Consider the following 15,670-nt stretch of genomic DNA (forward strand, 5'->3'; position numbering starts at 1 on the left):
GCTCACTCTTGCGTGCTCCTTGCTTCCCTTGACAGCAAAGGATTAGGCGAGTTGTCCTTGTCTAGTTGCTTGCAGTTACTGTCTTGTTTCAAGATCCAGTACCCTGTACGCTCTGCTCTTCAGTAGGGTTGTGTAGCAGGGAGGCTGAGTCCAGTGGAGTACGAATGGTGTGGAGAAAGCATTGGCTGCTCCTTGGAAGAACAGCCATCGTTATGCCTGCTCAGTTCTGGCCTAGTAAGGATGATGTTTCCTTTGCTATGATCCCTTCTCTTCCCCACCTCCAGTAGTGCCCTATATGCAGGACAGGTGTGTAGGTGAGAGGATGAACTGCTCCTTCGTAACCCCTTGCTGATGCTGCCCCAGCCCCCCAGAGAGAAAGGGGGGCTTGCAAGCAGGCCTTACACGAATGTAATTCTGAACACACATTCTTGGAAGCTGGACAAATCTGTGGGGGAGCATCTCCCAAGAATGAAAACACGCTTATGAGGTTGTAAAGTGTTCAAATAGCCAAGGACAAACAAAATCTTTTTAGGCTGAATTGTGCCATTTTAGACCGTTGTTAAAAACAAACATTTTTTGTTCAGTTTACAGATTCAGTATGTGCATGACCACGTGTTGTTGCTGTATCTTTGGTTTTGCATCTTAGGATTTATATGGAAATTGTTTCCATTTGGTTTTGTACTTTTTGATTTGTTTTTATCGTTTGACTTTTGTCTTTGTAATTGTGTGAGCCCTCTGTTATACACCGCCTTGAGCATGGTCCCAACTATGGCAAGGCTGCATACCAATAAAATGTGGATGATTCTGGATTCCAGCACTATTCAATTTAGCAATGTTCACAGTGGATTCTAACAGGCATTGCTTTACATCAAATGACGTCTCTACTTAACTAGATAACTCCCATGTGACCATTAGCCAATAGCATGAGAATTACTGCAGAACTCGCTAGACTTTCGTTAACAAACAACCAAATTTAAATAACAGGCCTGATGTGAGCTATATAAGATAGCTTTAAATGTCTTGTTGTTTAGTCATGTCTGACTCTTTGTGACTCCATGGAGCAGAGCACACCAGGCACTCCTGTCTTCCACTGCCTCCCACAGTTGGTCAAACTCGCGTTGATAGCTTCAAGAACACTGTCCAGCCATCTCGTCCTCTGTCGTCCCATTTTCCTGGTCCGCTGAATCTTTCCCAACATCAGGGTCTTTTCCAGGGTGTCTCCTCATGAGGTGGCAAAAGTCTTGGAGCCTCAGCTTCAGGATCTGTCCTTCTAGTGAGCACTCAGGATTGATTTCCTTCAGAATGGAGGAAATGGATCTTTTTGCAGTCCATGGGACTCTCAAAGAGTCTCCTCCAGCATCACATCAAATGTCTTAGCCTATCTGATATTGTGCCACGCCCCAAAATAGAGATGTACAAAGCCTTTGACTATTTAGAATGGGAATGTCTGGGTACCTGAGTGCCTAGTTGAGGAGTCTCTTTTGGTAGTCATTGTTAATGGAGCAATTTGTGGATTGGGTCCACTAAGATTTCTTTCTGGAATAAATCTGGTTTGTTTTGAATTAACAATTGTGTATCATAAACATTGAAGTAATTATGTTTCACTGGGCCACATTATTGTTGAACATCACCCCCAAACATTTTTTCACTACAAAGGCACAGGCAGATTTAACCCATATTTAGCAATTGTACGTGGTTTGGTCCATTAAAATTGAATCTTGACAAGTGGGTGCCTTAGAGAGGACTTTCTCTCCCCCCCCATTTTTTTAGATTTTCCACAAAAAAATTAAACACACAAACAAGTAAACAAACAAACATAAATCATAACCTTATTAGGACTAATCTTATTAACATTGTTAAGTGACTTCCTCGTATCCCCCTGGTAGAATTTCAGTGTATATCATTTTAACTGTTTTCCAAAACCAGTATTCTTATAAAATTAACTCACTTAACATCTTTCTTATTCACCATTAAACATATTAATTCATCACACTACATATTTAAATCCTAAGCCTATCTGGTATTTGCAAGCTTTTCCAATTAATTTAACTTAACATATTTAACTAAATAGTCCTTAAATTTGGTCCATTCTTGATGAGAGATTTCTTTCCACTGGTCAATTAGTTTCCCCCCGTATTGCTATTTTCTCTGATTTCAGCTTTAAAGTGCGGGTTTAATAACTGCTTCTTTATGCAGATCTGGGAAAGACTCCTTCCTGGGCAGAATGTGTCCTCTGTATTTCCCCCTGCCCTGACTACTACAATTGAGGGTCACTAATTCTCTCAAGCTCCTCCTGAGCCCATTGCCCAGCCCGGCCTGGCTGGCTTTTAGGAGCCAGGATGGGCAAGGAGACAGGTTCACACCCTCAGAGGTAACAGGTGGAAGTTGATCCCATACAATTTGACTAGACGGAACAGTGGCATTCTCCTGGCCCTGCTTTCAAGCTGGGATCTTCCCTCTTTACGAATTTGTTGTTTAGTCTTGTCCAACTCTTTGTTGACCCCATGGACCAGAGCACACCAGGCTCTCCTGTCTTCCACTACCTCCCACACAGCCCAATCATCTTGTCCTCTGTCGTCCCCTTCTTCTTGTGCCCTCCATCTTTCCCAGCATCAGGGTCTTTTCCAGGGAGTTTTCTCATGTGGTGACCAAAGTCTTGGAGCCTCAGCTTCAGGATCTGTCCTTCCAGTGAGCACTCAGGGCTGATTTCCCTAGAATGGATTGGTTTGATCTTCTTGCAGTCCATGGTACTCTCAAGAGTCTCCTCCAGCACCATAATTCAAAAGCATCAATTCTTCAGCGATCAGCCGTCTTTATGGTCCAGCTCTCACTTTCATACATCACTACTGGGAAAACTATACGGACTATACGGACTTAACTATACAGACCTTTGTTGGCAAGGTGATGTCTCTGCTTTTTAAGATGCTGTCTAGGTTGGTCATTGCTTTTCTCCCAAGAAGCAGGCGCCTTTTAATTTTGGGACTGCTGTCACCCCCTGCAGTGATCATGGAACCCAAGAAAGTCCCCAGTTTTTTCATAAATTGCCAAATGTCAAAGGTGGTTCTGTTAGACTACAAACCGCCTGAAAGAGTTTCCTGGTGCTGTTTTTGAAAATATGATCACTGCTGTTTCTGCAGTGTTTCCAAGGCTTTTCAGAACAGAACTCCCTCAAGGACTGAGGTGTTGCTCCTTGTTATGGGGCATGTTGGAATTGAAAAGTCATCACAGATCAAACCCGGGCTGAGGGGACATCCTCTTCTCCAGTCCATTTGAACAGAGACTCAAAATTCGCTATCCACATACTTATTGGATATATACGTGAACCTCTGTAATTGACGCAACTGCCGCTTACCGGTTTTCCTCCCAGGCACATCTCGCAAAAATACCTTACAAAACAAGTTGTAAATAGTTGGGGATTTACAAAAAGACTAGTAAAACTTGACAACAAGGCAAAAGAATAAACAAACAGCAATACCTCTGAAAGTTAATATTTGTTACAAACAAATCAAATTTTAATCAGTTTTGGGCCATTTGGGCAGCTTCCACTTCCAAGGATGCAGTTAACTCCCAGGGTGTTTCCTCCCCAGTAAGTAGAAGAGGCCTGGCAGTCCTTGGAGGCAGCTGTAGTCTGCCAGGGCCCTGTCCTAGGCCTGGTGGAGAGAGGCAGGGGGCAGGTCCCACAAGACCCACAGTGGGTGGTGTTTTGTCCTGGGCAAGCAGCGATCATGGATCAGGGAGATCTTGCTCCGAGCTGACCTGAAGGGCTGGCTGGTAGGATGACCGCATTTCCCCCAGGTTGGAGCAGGGGGCTCCCCTGCCGTACTTTCCCCTTGCTCTGAACTACTGCAATTGAGGCCCCCTTGCTCTCGCTGGCTCCTCTCCTTCTGGGCACATTTTTCAGACCCCCCCCAAGAGTCCTGGTTCATGTCCTCATCCCACCCCTGAGGCATCAACTCCCAAAGGGGATGATGCGCTCCCTTGGTGGCAGCCCCTCCCCCAGGGCAGCCTGGCTTTATTTATTTATATTGATGTAAAGATTTATTTGGTTTACAAAAGTATGTACAATATCTCTTTCTGACAAGTAACATTTTTTGCAGATCAGTGTCATTTCTTGAAACATTAGGAAGAAAAGGGGGAAAGAGATGGGGGGGAAGGTGAGGGGGTGGGGTGGCGATGTTTCTATTTTACTTAATATATGTGGAGTTTGGTGTCAGCGTTGCTTGTCCAAGTTCTCTGCTGTTACCAGGTAGGCTTTATACAGTTTTCCCCAGCAGCTGGTGCTCACCCAAGATGGGGCAGTGGGTATTCCCACCATTCCCTGCCTGCCCCCAAGTTCCTGGTCCCCTGCAGTACCTTTACTGCTTGCCATCTAATCCACCCTCCCTTGGGTCTTAACCACACTTGATCCTGGCCTCCTTTATCCAGCCATCCATTGTTTTTTGTGTCTGGGCGCTTTGCCCTAAAACCAATCTTTACTCTAAAGGTCTATTTGAATTCCCCCCTAGATTGCCATTTGCTCTGATGCAGCTTTAAAGAGAGGGTTTAATAACTGCTTTTTCATGCAGATCTGGGAAAGACTCCCTCCTGGGCAGAACTGCATTGGCCAGCCCATAGAGTCCATTGCGTGGACAGGCGGAGTCCCCAGGTCCCGCGCGGTCCCCCCCATCATGTGAAATAATGACTCATGACAACGTGCTATGGGATTAAATTGGCCACAACTTCATTAAATTTCAAATGTGGGTAGACCTTGGCTCAGGCATTGGGCGTTCTCCCTCCCCAGTCCCCAGCCAGGGACCTAGGGAGCATCAGGGTTATCCAGTGTGTGTGTGGGGGGGATGGGCCGGCTCTGGAGAACATATGTTCAAGCAGAGATAGCCGCCCCTGTTACGCCGACGCCGCAGAGGAGAGCAATGACGGCCTTTCGGCGTACGGTCAAAGCCTCCCTTCAGAAACCCCTTTAACGGGGAACCCTGGTATCGCCGCCGCAAAGAGGAAGATGGACTAAAGGATTCTGCCCAAGGCCTGATATCACCACCCGAGACCGCAAAGATTGCGGTCTCACCGCCAAGACTACCTATATCTGAAAAGCCCCTTTGCCATCCTCCAACCAGTCAATCAGGCCATGCCTGATGTCGCTCAGCCAACGCTCATTACCAAGGTCTGATAGGTGCACGCCATCGGGCCGAAATAGCTCCTGCATGTAAACTTTAATGTTGGGGTGTTTCACGACCCGGCCTCCCATGCGAGTGGTTGCAGAACGCACTGCCCTATTGATTTTTTCCACAGTGTAATTAAGTCTAGTGGGTTTGATGTCGCCCCGCCAATGCAAGCGTGGCAGAAGTTCAGACCAGAAAATTGTGATACTGGGGTGAGTGGCATGTACACTTTCCAGGTCTGCGATCGCTGTTTTGATCAGAATGATGCTTTTACGCACGACCAAGTCATTTTTTCCGAGGTGGAGCACAACCGCGTTTGGCGGGTGGCGGAACGCAAGTTCGTGACGCAACCGAGGGAGCAGGGCATCCCACCGCATTCCACGTTGGCCGAACCAGGAAATGGAGATTTTTGGCTGCAGACCCAGATGTTTTCCGCCTGGACCAGTGGTGGCATGGATGGCTGCCCAATGCACTATGCTGTGGCCGAAGATCCACACATGTTTGAGGGTTGAGCCTGAAAGAAAGGATTATATGGTATCTGTCAGTGTCTGCTGGTTGTATCTAATGTAGCCTTTGAAGGCAGCTGAATGCCACCGCCCCATTGCTTTTATGTGTTGTGCCGGGAGGCCGCTTGCAGCTGCCGTGGTTGCTGCACCGATACGAAAGGAATGCCCGGGAAATTGTGCCGGGTCGCCTCCACAAGCATGGATGGCCTTACGCAATATTGAGACAAATTGGCAATGGGTCATGGGGCGGCCTGATGCATGAATGAGGAGAGGGCCTGGTCCTGGAGGACGTACCTTCAGGAATTTGCGTGTGTCCGCGACAGGGCATGGTCCAGTGTGTGGGGAGGAGGCTAGACTTAGCGTGGTACCCCTACCTAGTTGATCGGTTTTGGAGGCTCGGATTTTGACTTCTAGCGTGCGCCTGTTAAGGTTGATATCAGCCACAGACAAGCCCCTGCGATGAGGTGACAATGTGCCCCCAATGCACGCTCCGATATGGAGCGCACCAAAGAAGGCCAGGGAGAAGGCCGCCCTGAAGAGCCTAACCAGCAAATACTGGGGAGTGCATCCCATATCAGCCGGAGGATCTCAATGGTTACTGGCCTCGTCTTATCTGGAATGGGCGTGTGGGAGCGAAGCCACCCTGCAATAAGCTTCCTTACGTGGAAAGTGTTACAGGGGTCTGGGAGCCAAAAACAGTTGCTGAAGTATGAGATAGCGGCCTTGTGCAGGCTGATGGTCTTAAGGGCCATGCCTCTACGCTGTAGGTGAACCAAATATTTTAGAACATCATACTCCTTAGCTGCACGTCCATGTCGTAATCCAAACTTATCTCTGAACCCCTCTAATTGGGACCATGCTCTGGTGTAGGATTGCAATGTTGATGGTGCAAGGGCACTCAGTACTCCTGCTGTCACTTCTCTCGTCCAAATTCCCAGAGGTCCTCCGGAAAGGCTTCTGGGAGTTGATCAGCCTCGGGTGCTAGGTCATGAAAACGCTCCATCTGAAAGCGAGACAGGGCATCTGCAATGTTGTTATTGAGGCCCGGGATGAACTGTGCGGAAAAGGAGATGTTACCTTTCAGACATTCCAGCATGAAGAGACGGAGCATGCGAATTACCCTGTTGGATTTTGCAGATTGCTTCGCAATGATTCTTACCACTGCCTGGTTGTCCGACCAGAAGCACACGCTGGTGGCCTTGAGGAGGTGCCCCCAAACCTGGAGAGCCACTAGGATTGGGAAGAACTCAAGAAAAGTTAAATGACATGTAATGCCCTCCACGTGCAAAGATGTCGGCCAAGGCTGCGCACACCAGTGACCCCTGAGGTAGACACCGAAGCCAGAGCGACCAGAGGCGTCAGAGTGCACCTGTAGCTGTTCCTTAGGCAGCAGCCAATCTTGCGAAAAGGATACCCCATTGTAACTTTCCAGGAAGGTCAGCCATATTTTGAGGTCCTCCCTTATGGTGTGGGTGACCCTGATGGGGGGCAACACCGCCAGCCGTGAGACGGGCTAGGCGTGCGCAAAAGGCGCGACCGGGCGAGATAACCCTGCATGCAAAATTGAGGTGTCCTAAGAGTGTCTGGACCTGACGCAACGTGGTCTTTTTCTGGGCCATCATGGTAGTTATCAATTCCCTCAACGTGGCGAGTTTGGCCAGGGGCAGGCGAGAGGTTTGGCTGACAGAATCCAGTTCAATACCCAGATATGAGATGACAGTGGTTGGACCTTCAGTCTTGTCCGCTGCCAGCGGGATGCCCAGTTCAGCCGCCAGCTGAGTGAAGCATGCCAGCGCCCTAGCGCACGCGTCTGAGCCCGCTGGCTGGACCAAAAAGTAGTGATCTAGGTAATGGGAAATGCGGTGGGACCCCGACCTGCATTTCATGGCCCATTCCACGAATGTGCTGAAGGTTTCAAATGCAGCGCATGCGATGGAACAGCCCTTGGGCATGGCTTTGTCTAAGTACCATTGGTCCTGGAATTTGAAACTCAGCAACCAGAAGTCCCTGGGGTGGACTGGTAACAAACGGAAGGCCGATTCGATGTCACATTTTGCCATGAGCGCGCCCGGGCCACGCTCCCTAACCAGCCTGATCAAGAGATGCATATTTGACTGAGCATTGTTCTTGGGGAATGGCATCATTTACTGACTCACCCTTTGGGTAAGAAAGGTTGTGTATTAATCGAAACCCGCCTGGGGCCTTCTTAGGTACGATACGTAGTGGAGACAGTATGAGGGTGGGAAATGGAGGTTCTGTGAAGGGACCTGCCATTCGCCCCAGCAAGCGTTCTTTGGTGATCTTCTCGGCAATGTGTGGCATATCTCGGACAGACTTTTGGTTGGGGGGGGGATTGGTGCGGAAACCTTCCCTAAAGCCCTCCTCAATGTATTTTGCTTCCTCTTTATTGGGGTACTGGTGTAAAAAAGGCAGCATTGCTGATATAGATATGGGTGAGGGGGCTAGGGAAAGGAGAACACTATTTGCGGGCATTGTTTTTGCTTTGCTGTGTGCCAGAGGAGCCTGTAGAGGCTCCGGCCTCTCTTTTGTCTTGAAATGTGCCTGCGCCTGATCCGCGGGAGCCTTGAAAAAACTTCTTCCCCCGAAAACATTTTGTGGTGGGGTGAGATCCACTACAGCGCTCGCATTCATGAGCAAATCGGCATTTTTCTCTGAAGCAGGAACCGTTGTTATACTCCCAGCAAGATCTCTTGGGGGCCTTGGATTGGTATTTGGACTGTTTCACATTGTCGGACCCTTTCTTGAAGAATGGGGCAACCAACTCAGACCACACGTCATCATCTTTGATATCCCATCTAGCTGTGTCGTCCCCTGCCGCCCGCTCCCTGAATGCCTGGTCATAGGCAAGTGCCGCCTCCCCCCCCCCCCAGACATGGCTTCAGCCTTTAGGATAATAAGTAGGTAGTTTGTCAGGTGCCAACCCGTCAGGGTAACTAGCGACTACAATACCCATGTAAGTGGTGTATGCAGTGAGCCAATTACGAAAGGTACGCTCAACACTCACTTTTTCATCTTTTTTTCTCTGCTCAGCGGATTTAGATTTTAGGCATGTCGAAGAGGCAGGGGATAGCAGATCAAACAAATCCACAAACTCCCCATTAAGGATGTGTTCCCGTAACTTCTCGCGCAGGCAAAGGCCTGGGGGCTGGTCGGTTCTTTTGAAGTTGGATTTCCTAATGCTACCTCTGGAGTCAATGCCCTCCTCACCGCACAGCGTGATAGCACCATGTTCATGCCTATGCCTCCGGTTGCGGCGCCGCCAGACCCAGTGCGGCAGCCCTGGGGCGTGGGGGCCTGTAACCCAATAGCCTTTGATACTCCTCCCCCGTTCACTATCAGTGGAGCTGGACCTACCTGAGGAACTAGATGATCTCGAAGAGTCCCTCTTGGACTTGTGGCCCCTCCTCCTGGATTTGCGGTGTTTCCTCCCGCGATGACGCGATCTGTGCGACTCAGGGCTCTTGTCACTCTTGTACCTGGCAGAGCAGCTGGAACGTGGGGACCTACCTCTGCGCCTGGTGGATGCGGATGATGAGCGTGATCCGCCTTCCTGAGCACGGCGGTCAGCGGAGCTGCTACTGCGCCCTTGCCTGCGGATGTGAGGTGACCTGGAGCGCCCTCTGCGTGAATCCTGCCGCTCCAGGCGGCGCCTCAGCCAAGCAATGGTCCTATCCCTACTGTCTCTGCGCACCGAGTGCGAGGGACTGCTACTAAGGGAGGAGCGGGTAGAGGAGGAGCTCTCTGTACGTCTCGGCTTGGCAGCCGACCCCTTGCCGGCGTGGCTTGCCAAGGCTAGTGGGCTTATGGACCCAGAAGACCCTCTAGGTGCCGCTGCCCTCTTGGGCGCGTTCTTGGGCTGCCCCTCCCTGGTCGCACGCACCTTCCGCTGTCCAGAGGCCTGACCTTGGGCAGGCTTGGTGGGCGCACCCCTTACAGTGCCTCTTCTGGTGCGGGGAGGAGAAGCAGCCTGACGCTTTGGCGGCATGGTGTGGGGCTAATAGAGTGGGTATGCTAGGGAATCCGTAAAACAAGGGGGGCAGTGATTGGTAGGAAATGCCCGCTATCAATTTGCAAACACACACTAGTGATAAAGGTTAAGGGTACAAATAATGGGAGGGGAGGAGATAAGGCAAGAACTGAGTCGCAGCAGGAATCGCTACTGAAGGCTGCAAAATAAAACAAGCAATAGTTTAGAAAATCACTGCCCAGATTTCAGTTGAGGTCCATGGGCCGTCTCCCCTCGTCGATAATGAGCACGATGCCTGCTGTCCGCTGCACCTGCTGGCAAGCCATGATGGTGAGATGTAAAACCAATACATACCTAATGAGGCCACAGGTGTGCCTGAGGACCACCGAGGCATGACCGCCCATGCAGCCAGATCCAGGGTGGCCGCCGCCATGTGGCCACCGGCGCAATGGCTGCCGCCATGCGGTTGCCATTGAAATGGCTGCAGACATGGAGCCACCACCAAGCAGGCCCTGCATGCCCCCAACAGGGACTAGTCCTACACCAGCTTGGCAGGACCCCATGATGCGGAGCCACCACCCCGCCACACAGTTTAAGGGGGTGGGGGGGCAAGGAGAGGCCCACACTGTCCCCCGGGGCCATCTCGGGGGGGGTGAGTATGCCCGCCGGCTGCAGGGGTCCCCCCCACCGCCGCCCAGGGGAGGCACCAGGGTCGCCAGAGGCCTGGTGTAGGCCGTGTGAGGCGGCAGAGCCTCCCTGCGGCCTTAAAAGGCCAGCCAAAGCTAATTGGATGTGTACGTGAACCACTGTAACCACAGAACCCTGGCCCTTGCTTCACCCCACGATTAAATTAGTTTTTTCCCCTCATACCATATTGCCCCCTGCCCTGACTACTTCAATAGAGGTTCTCCCCAGCTCCTCCTTGGCACATTTTTCAGACCCCCCCAAAAAAGGGGGCTGGCCCACACCCTTGTCCCACCCTTGAAGTATCAACACCCAAAGGGGATGATGAGCTCCTTTGTTGCCCCTTTGTTGCCTTCCCTCTTGGCCGACTGGCTTTTTAAAGTTGCCTCAGCAGCTGGTGTTCACCTAAGCTGGGGCAGTGGGTATTCCCACTATTGCCTGCCTGGCCCCAAGTTCCTAGTCCCCTGCACTACATTTAGGGCTTGCCATCCCGATCTTTACTGTAAAGGTCTAGTTGAGTTTCCCCTCCCGGATTGCCATTTGCTTTGATTCAGCTTTAAAGATCGGGTTTAATAAATGCGTCTTTATGCAGATCTGGGAAAGACTCCCTCCTGCCCCTCTCACCCTTGAGTTCTTCTTGCTTCTCTTGACAGCAAAGGATTAGACGAGCTGTCCTTGTCTTGTTGCTTGCAGTTACTGTCTTGTTTCGAGATCCACGAGCCTGTACGCTCCGCTCTTCAGTAGGGTTGTGGAGCAGGAAGGCCGAGCCCAGTGGAGGACAAATGGTGTGGAGAAAGCATTGGCTGCTCCTTGGAAGGAGAACAGCCATCATTTATGCCTGCTCATTTGTGGCCCAGCAAGGATGATGTTTTCTTTGCTGTAATTAGCCCCCCCCCCAGCAGTGCACTATACAGGAAAGGTGTGTAGGTGAGAGGATGAACTGCTCCTTCGTAACCCCTTCCTGATGTTGCCCCAGCCCCCCAGAGAGAAAGGGGGGCGTGCAAACAGGCATTACACAAATGTAATTCTGAACACACATTCTTGGAAGCTGGACACATCTGTGGGGGAGCATCTCCCAAGAATGAAAACACGCTTATGAGGTTGTAAAGTGTTCAAATGGCCAAGGACAAAGAAAACCTTTTTAGGCTGAATTGTGCCATTTTAGACCGTTGTTAAAAACAAACATTTTGTGTTCAGTTTACAGATTCAGCACGTGCAAAGAGACCTAAAGAACATTGCATTATGGAGTAATCTCCATAACTGTGTTAAATCAGCACAAGTACACTGGCCAAAGGGCCTACCTTACAAAAAAATAAGCTAACTGTAGTCTTGAAATGTATGTGAATATATATGAGCTGTATGTGGTTGTGGCTCACTAAATATATATCAAACAGGGTTCTGCAGTATCAGCCTTTCAGGACTTCCAACCTCAAAATACAGCTGCACCAACTTCACTTCAAAACTCAGGTGGGCTCTCTCTGCTGCAGGAACATGGATACATCATTCTTGATTGATTGAATTTATATACTGCCCTATACCAGGAGGTCTCGGGGCAGTTCACATAAAAAGACCACAGTATATAAAATAAAAATAAAAGCAATAACCCAATAATACCCCCTTCAAAAGAGCCACATTTTAAAAGGGTATAGCATCTGCAAGACAAATCATTTTTAATTTTTTTTACACCGAAAAAAAAAACCACAAGAGAAACTGGAGCAGCATAGTTGGCTTAGCGGTGCACTCCTAAACATACCCAATGGTTTTAATAACTTACTCCCAGGTAAGCATGCATATAGGCACTGCAGCCCAGCTTTGTATCCTGCAAACTAGCCTCTCCTTAGCAGGCAACCCTCCTCCCCAAGAATCAAACACGTTCCTGGAGTTTGGACTGCAAAGCTGGCAGCTGTAACAGGAACAATTACAAACGTACAACGGAGAGCAATCCAGTGCATCGCAAATTTTATTTTTTGAAGAGCCTTTCAAAGATTCGTTAATCCCAGAGGCAATTTGTTTTAAGGCCAGCAATTCAGCAAATATTCCAGCCTTCCAAAGACGGCTGTTAAACTGAAGACTGACGAGTAAGTCTTTTCCTTACGCCATCCCATGCTTTTGAGGCTGTTGCCAGCAGGTGCTGTGCTGATCATGACTTCCTTGCATCAGCAGAGGCTCCCAAGGGATGCACCTTGGGGACAAGGCAGGTGGCAAAGACATCCTCCTGCCAGCAGGTAAACAAGGGGGGGTGTAGCTTCTGGAAACCAGGCAACCAGAACCTTTTGTTTTGCCTGCGAGGGGGGAAAGGTACAAACGGGGAGGATGCTTCCCTCCGTGATGGGTGGGGCGTGCAGAGAGCCTGCTTTCCCTCACCAGGTGCCAAAAAAAGGAAAGCGTTGTAAGTTCTGAGGCAGTCTTCCTCCAGGAGGTGCCAGATTCAGGCATCAGTTTCTCCGATGGGAGAGGCGGAGGGATGAGCGAAGAAGGAAAAGGGAGTCTTTTCAGATCCTTTTGTTACGCTCCTGGGAGATTTCATCAGGCTATGTCAGGCGCATCCCCTCTGCCTCCATCTCCAACTCGTGCCCTCTTTGCACCACTCTGCATCAGCTCCTCTCCTTCCCTGGAGGAAATGGTGATTCCTGCAGGCTCCCCATCTTCGCAGCTGCCGTCTCCCCCTCCCCCCGCCTCTCCAGGCTTGACTTCCTGTTCTTGGAAGGGCTGCAGCTTCAGAGCCTGGCGGAAGAGGCTGCGGTTCTCCCTGCGCAGGCGCCGGTTCTCCAGCCTGAGGCGCGCGTTCTCTTCCCGCAGCCGCCCGCTCTGGCGCTCACGCTCCTCCCCGAGCCTCAGCGCCTCGGCGTGGCTGGCGGCCAGGTCGGCGTACCTCTCTGCCAGCTGGTGCGGAGAGCCTCCCGCCCGGCCTCGCCAGCCGACGCAGCAGCACTCGCCTTCCTTGCCCCTCCGAGCAGAGATGCTACTGCGGCAGCCAGCACCCCGAGCCCCGCAGAAGCAGCAGCCCCTCCAGTGGCGGCTGGTGCTGCGCATGCGTCTCATCCGTGGTCCTCAGCACCTCTCTGCGCCTCGAGAGGAAAAGGGGGTAAAGCAGCTCTGTCCGGCTCTATGTAACGAAGGAGGGCGGAGCTTGCTGGAGCACATGGGCAGGGCTTGGAGCCTCAGACGCCTGTTCCTCCCCCCTCCTTGCAGCTTCTGCTTCTGATGGCCTCAGATGCACGCTGAGGAATCATAGAATCCACAGAGTTGCCACCTGTCCTGTATAATGCAGCATTGTGTGTTGAGGTCCCCAAGCCACCCTAATAAATTCACACTTGCCACCATAATTTTGTTTAAGGTTTTTGGCATAATTTTGGCCACAACTTTATTAAAATGCAAAATGTGAGTGGTTGCTTAGGCATTGGTTGTGACTATTTGTCCCCGCCCAGGGACAGAACTGACATATTATTATTATTATTATTATTATTATTTATTAACAATAAACTTTATTTATATCCCTCTCCAGCCGAAGCTAGGCTCAGAGCGGCTAACATCAAATGTATAACACATTAACATGAAATCAGACAATCAATTAAAATACATCCTCAAATCAGATCAGGATCAGAATCAAATCCAATCAGATGGCAACCTGCAGATTAGGGTTGGGGACCGAAAATGCAAGCCTGCAAAGTCAGTAAGGGAAAACATTTTATGGGGAGTAAATGGAGCTGGGTGCCAGACCCTCACCTCTCCCCAGATGCTCCCAGGGGCTCTTGCGTGGCCCTAGCCCCTTGACGGGTTCGGACAAAAAGCATGGTGAGCCCCTGGATTCCTTTAACGGAATATGCTTGCAGCAGCAGCATTTGGAGGGGCAGGCACAGCCAATCCATACCCCTCCACCAACCAATTTTCTAAAACGTAATGCCTAACCGCAGCCTTACAAGTTGTGACAATATGCTACACACTAGGCAAAAACCAAATGGCACCAGCCAATCAGCCAAATGGACAAAATTCCTACCAGGACCCTGACCCAAAAGCAGACGACCCCATGACCGGCATAGCAAGGTAAAATGCAAAAAATGTCCTAAAATTAGGGCGGGTGAGCAGGTGATCCAATGCGCACAGTGAAAAGAGGAAGCTCAATGCTGCGCTCTGGGAATATATAAACTAAGGCTGTCAATCAAAATTGGCAACCTCCAACTCTCCCCGGCAACCAGAGGAGCCCAGTCACAACGGTGGCCAGCCAAACTAACTCCCAGTAACAGAGGGGTGTCTGGTTAATCCCACTGCAACCCCTGCTCTCCATGAAGGAGAACACTCTTGTCAGTCTTTTGCCTCAAGAGCTGCTTTGGTTCATGGTGCCATTGCAAACCTGCTCTGCCTCTAACAGGATGATTTCCTCACAGTTCTCTTCCCCTGCCACCAGGAACAGCAATATAAGCAACCGTGGCTTCAGCATGGCCTCTGCAGACAATCCTCTACATCAGGCATTGGCAAACTCTGCTCTCCAGATGTTTGGGGACTACAACTCCCATCATCCCTAGCTAATACAACCAGTGGTCAGGAATGATGGGCCAGGAAGCAGATTGCATCCATGAAAGCCTGCAGGTCCATCCTTGCATCTCGTTGATAATAATAATTTATTATTTGTACTCCGCCCATCTGGTTGGGTCTGCCCAGCCACTCTGGGCGGCTTCCAACAAAGATTAAAAATACATGACAATGTCACACATTAAAAATTTCCCTGAACAGGGCTGCCTTCAGATGTCTTCTAAATGTCAGGTAGTTGTTTATCTCTTTGACATCTGATGGGAGGGCGTTCCACAGGGTGGGTGCCACTACCGAAAAGGCCCTCTAACCGGTTCCCTATAGCTATAGCTTTGCTTCTTGCGGTGAGGGAACTGCCAGAAGGCCCTCAGAGCCTGACCTCAGCGTCCGGGCAGAACGATGGGGGTGGAGACGCTCCTTCAGGTATACTCGATCTGTTGTGAGGCCATGCCGCTTCTTGGCGATGTCAAATGTAGAGCAGGCAATAGGCAAACCTGGCCCTCCAGATGTTTTGAGACTACAAGTCCCTCTCCACGCATGAGCAGGTGGAGCTCCTGGTAGACTTTTCTGTGAGTGCAACTTGGCTGCCCTGGACGAGAAGCGTGCAAGTGGTGACCAGCTTGGGCTTCGCAGAACTTGCCCAAGATGTTTCTCATAGCATAGACAAGAAGGTGCTCTTAGAATCTCAGCAGGTTGGTAAGTTTAAAAGCAGAGAATTAAACAAGGAAAAATTGCTTCCCTGGGTGGAATCAACGCTAATTACAGTCCTGTTATCTGCGGAGCTCCGAAGCCTGCTTGCTAAGCCGTCG

General features: G+C 50.3%; 2 protein-coding genes across 2 annotated transcripts in view; both read right to left on the reverse strand.

Moving 5' to 3' along the window:
- Positions 1–8,025: 8,025 nt before the first annotated feature.
- LOC309521938 (uncharacterized protein) overlaps positions 8,026–15,670 on the reverse strand; it is a 149,417-nt gene continuing 141,772 nt past the window's right edge. Inside the window, exon 2 of the mRNA XM_082205097.1 lies at positions 8,026–10,004. Coding sequence (XP_082061223.1) covers positions 8,562–9,668 — 1,107 coding nt within the window. The 5' untranslated portion in view covers positions 9,669–10,004 and the 3' untranslated portion in view covers positions 8,026–8,561. The remainder of the gene's footprint in view (positions 10,005–15,670) is intronic.
- On the reverse strand, positions 12,277–13,449 carry TUSC1 (tumor suppressor candidate 1). The gene has a single exon (XM_082205963.1). It carries the CDS (start codon positions 13,374–13,376, stop codon positions 12,861–12,863), a length of 516 nt encoding a protein of 171 aa, XP_082062089.1. The 5' UTR covers positions 13,377–13,449; the 3' UTR covers positions 12,277–12,860.

This window comes from Podarcis vaucheri (assembly GCF_965113315.1).
Source record: "Podarcis vaucheri genome assembly, chromosome: 17".
Classification (NCBI taxonomy): domain Eukaryota; kingdom Metazoa; phylum Chordata; class Lepidosauria; order Squamata; family Lacertidae; genus Podarcis; species Podarcis vaucheri.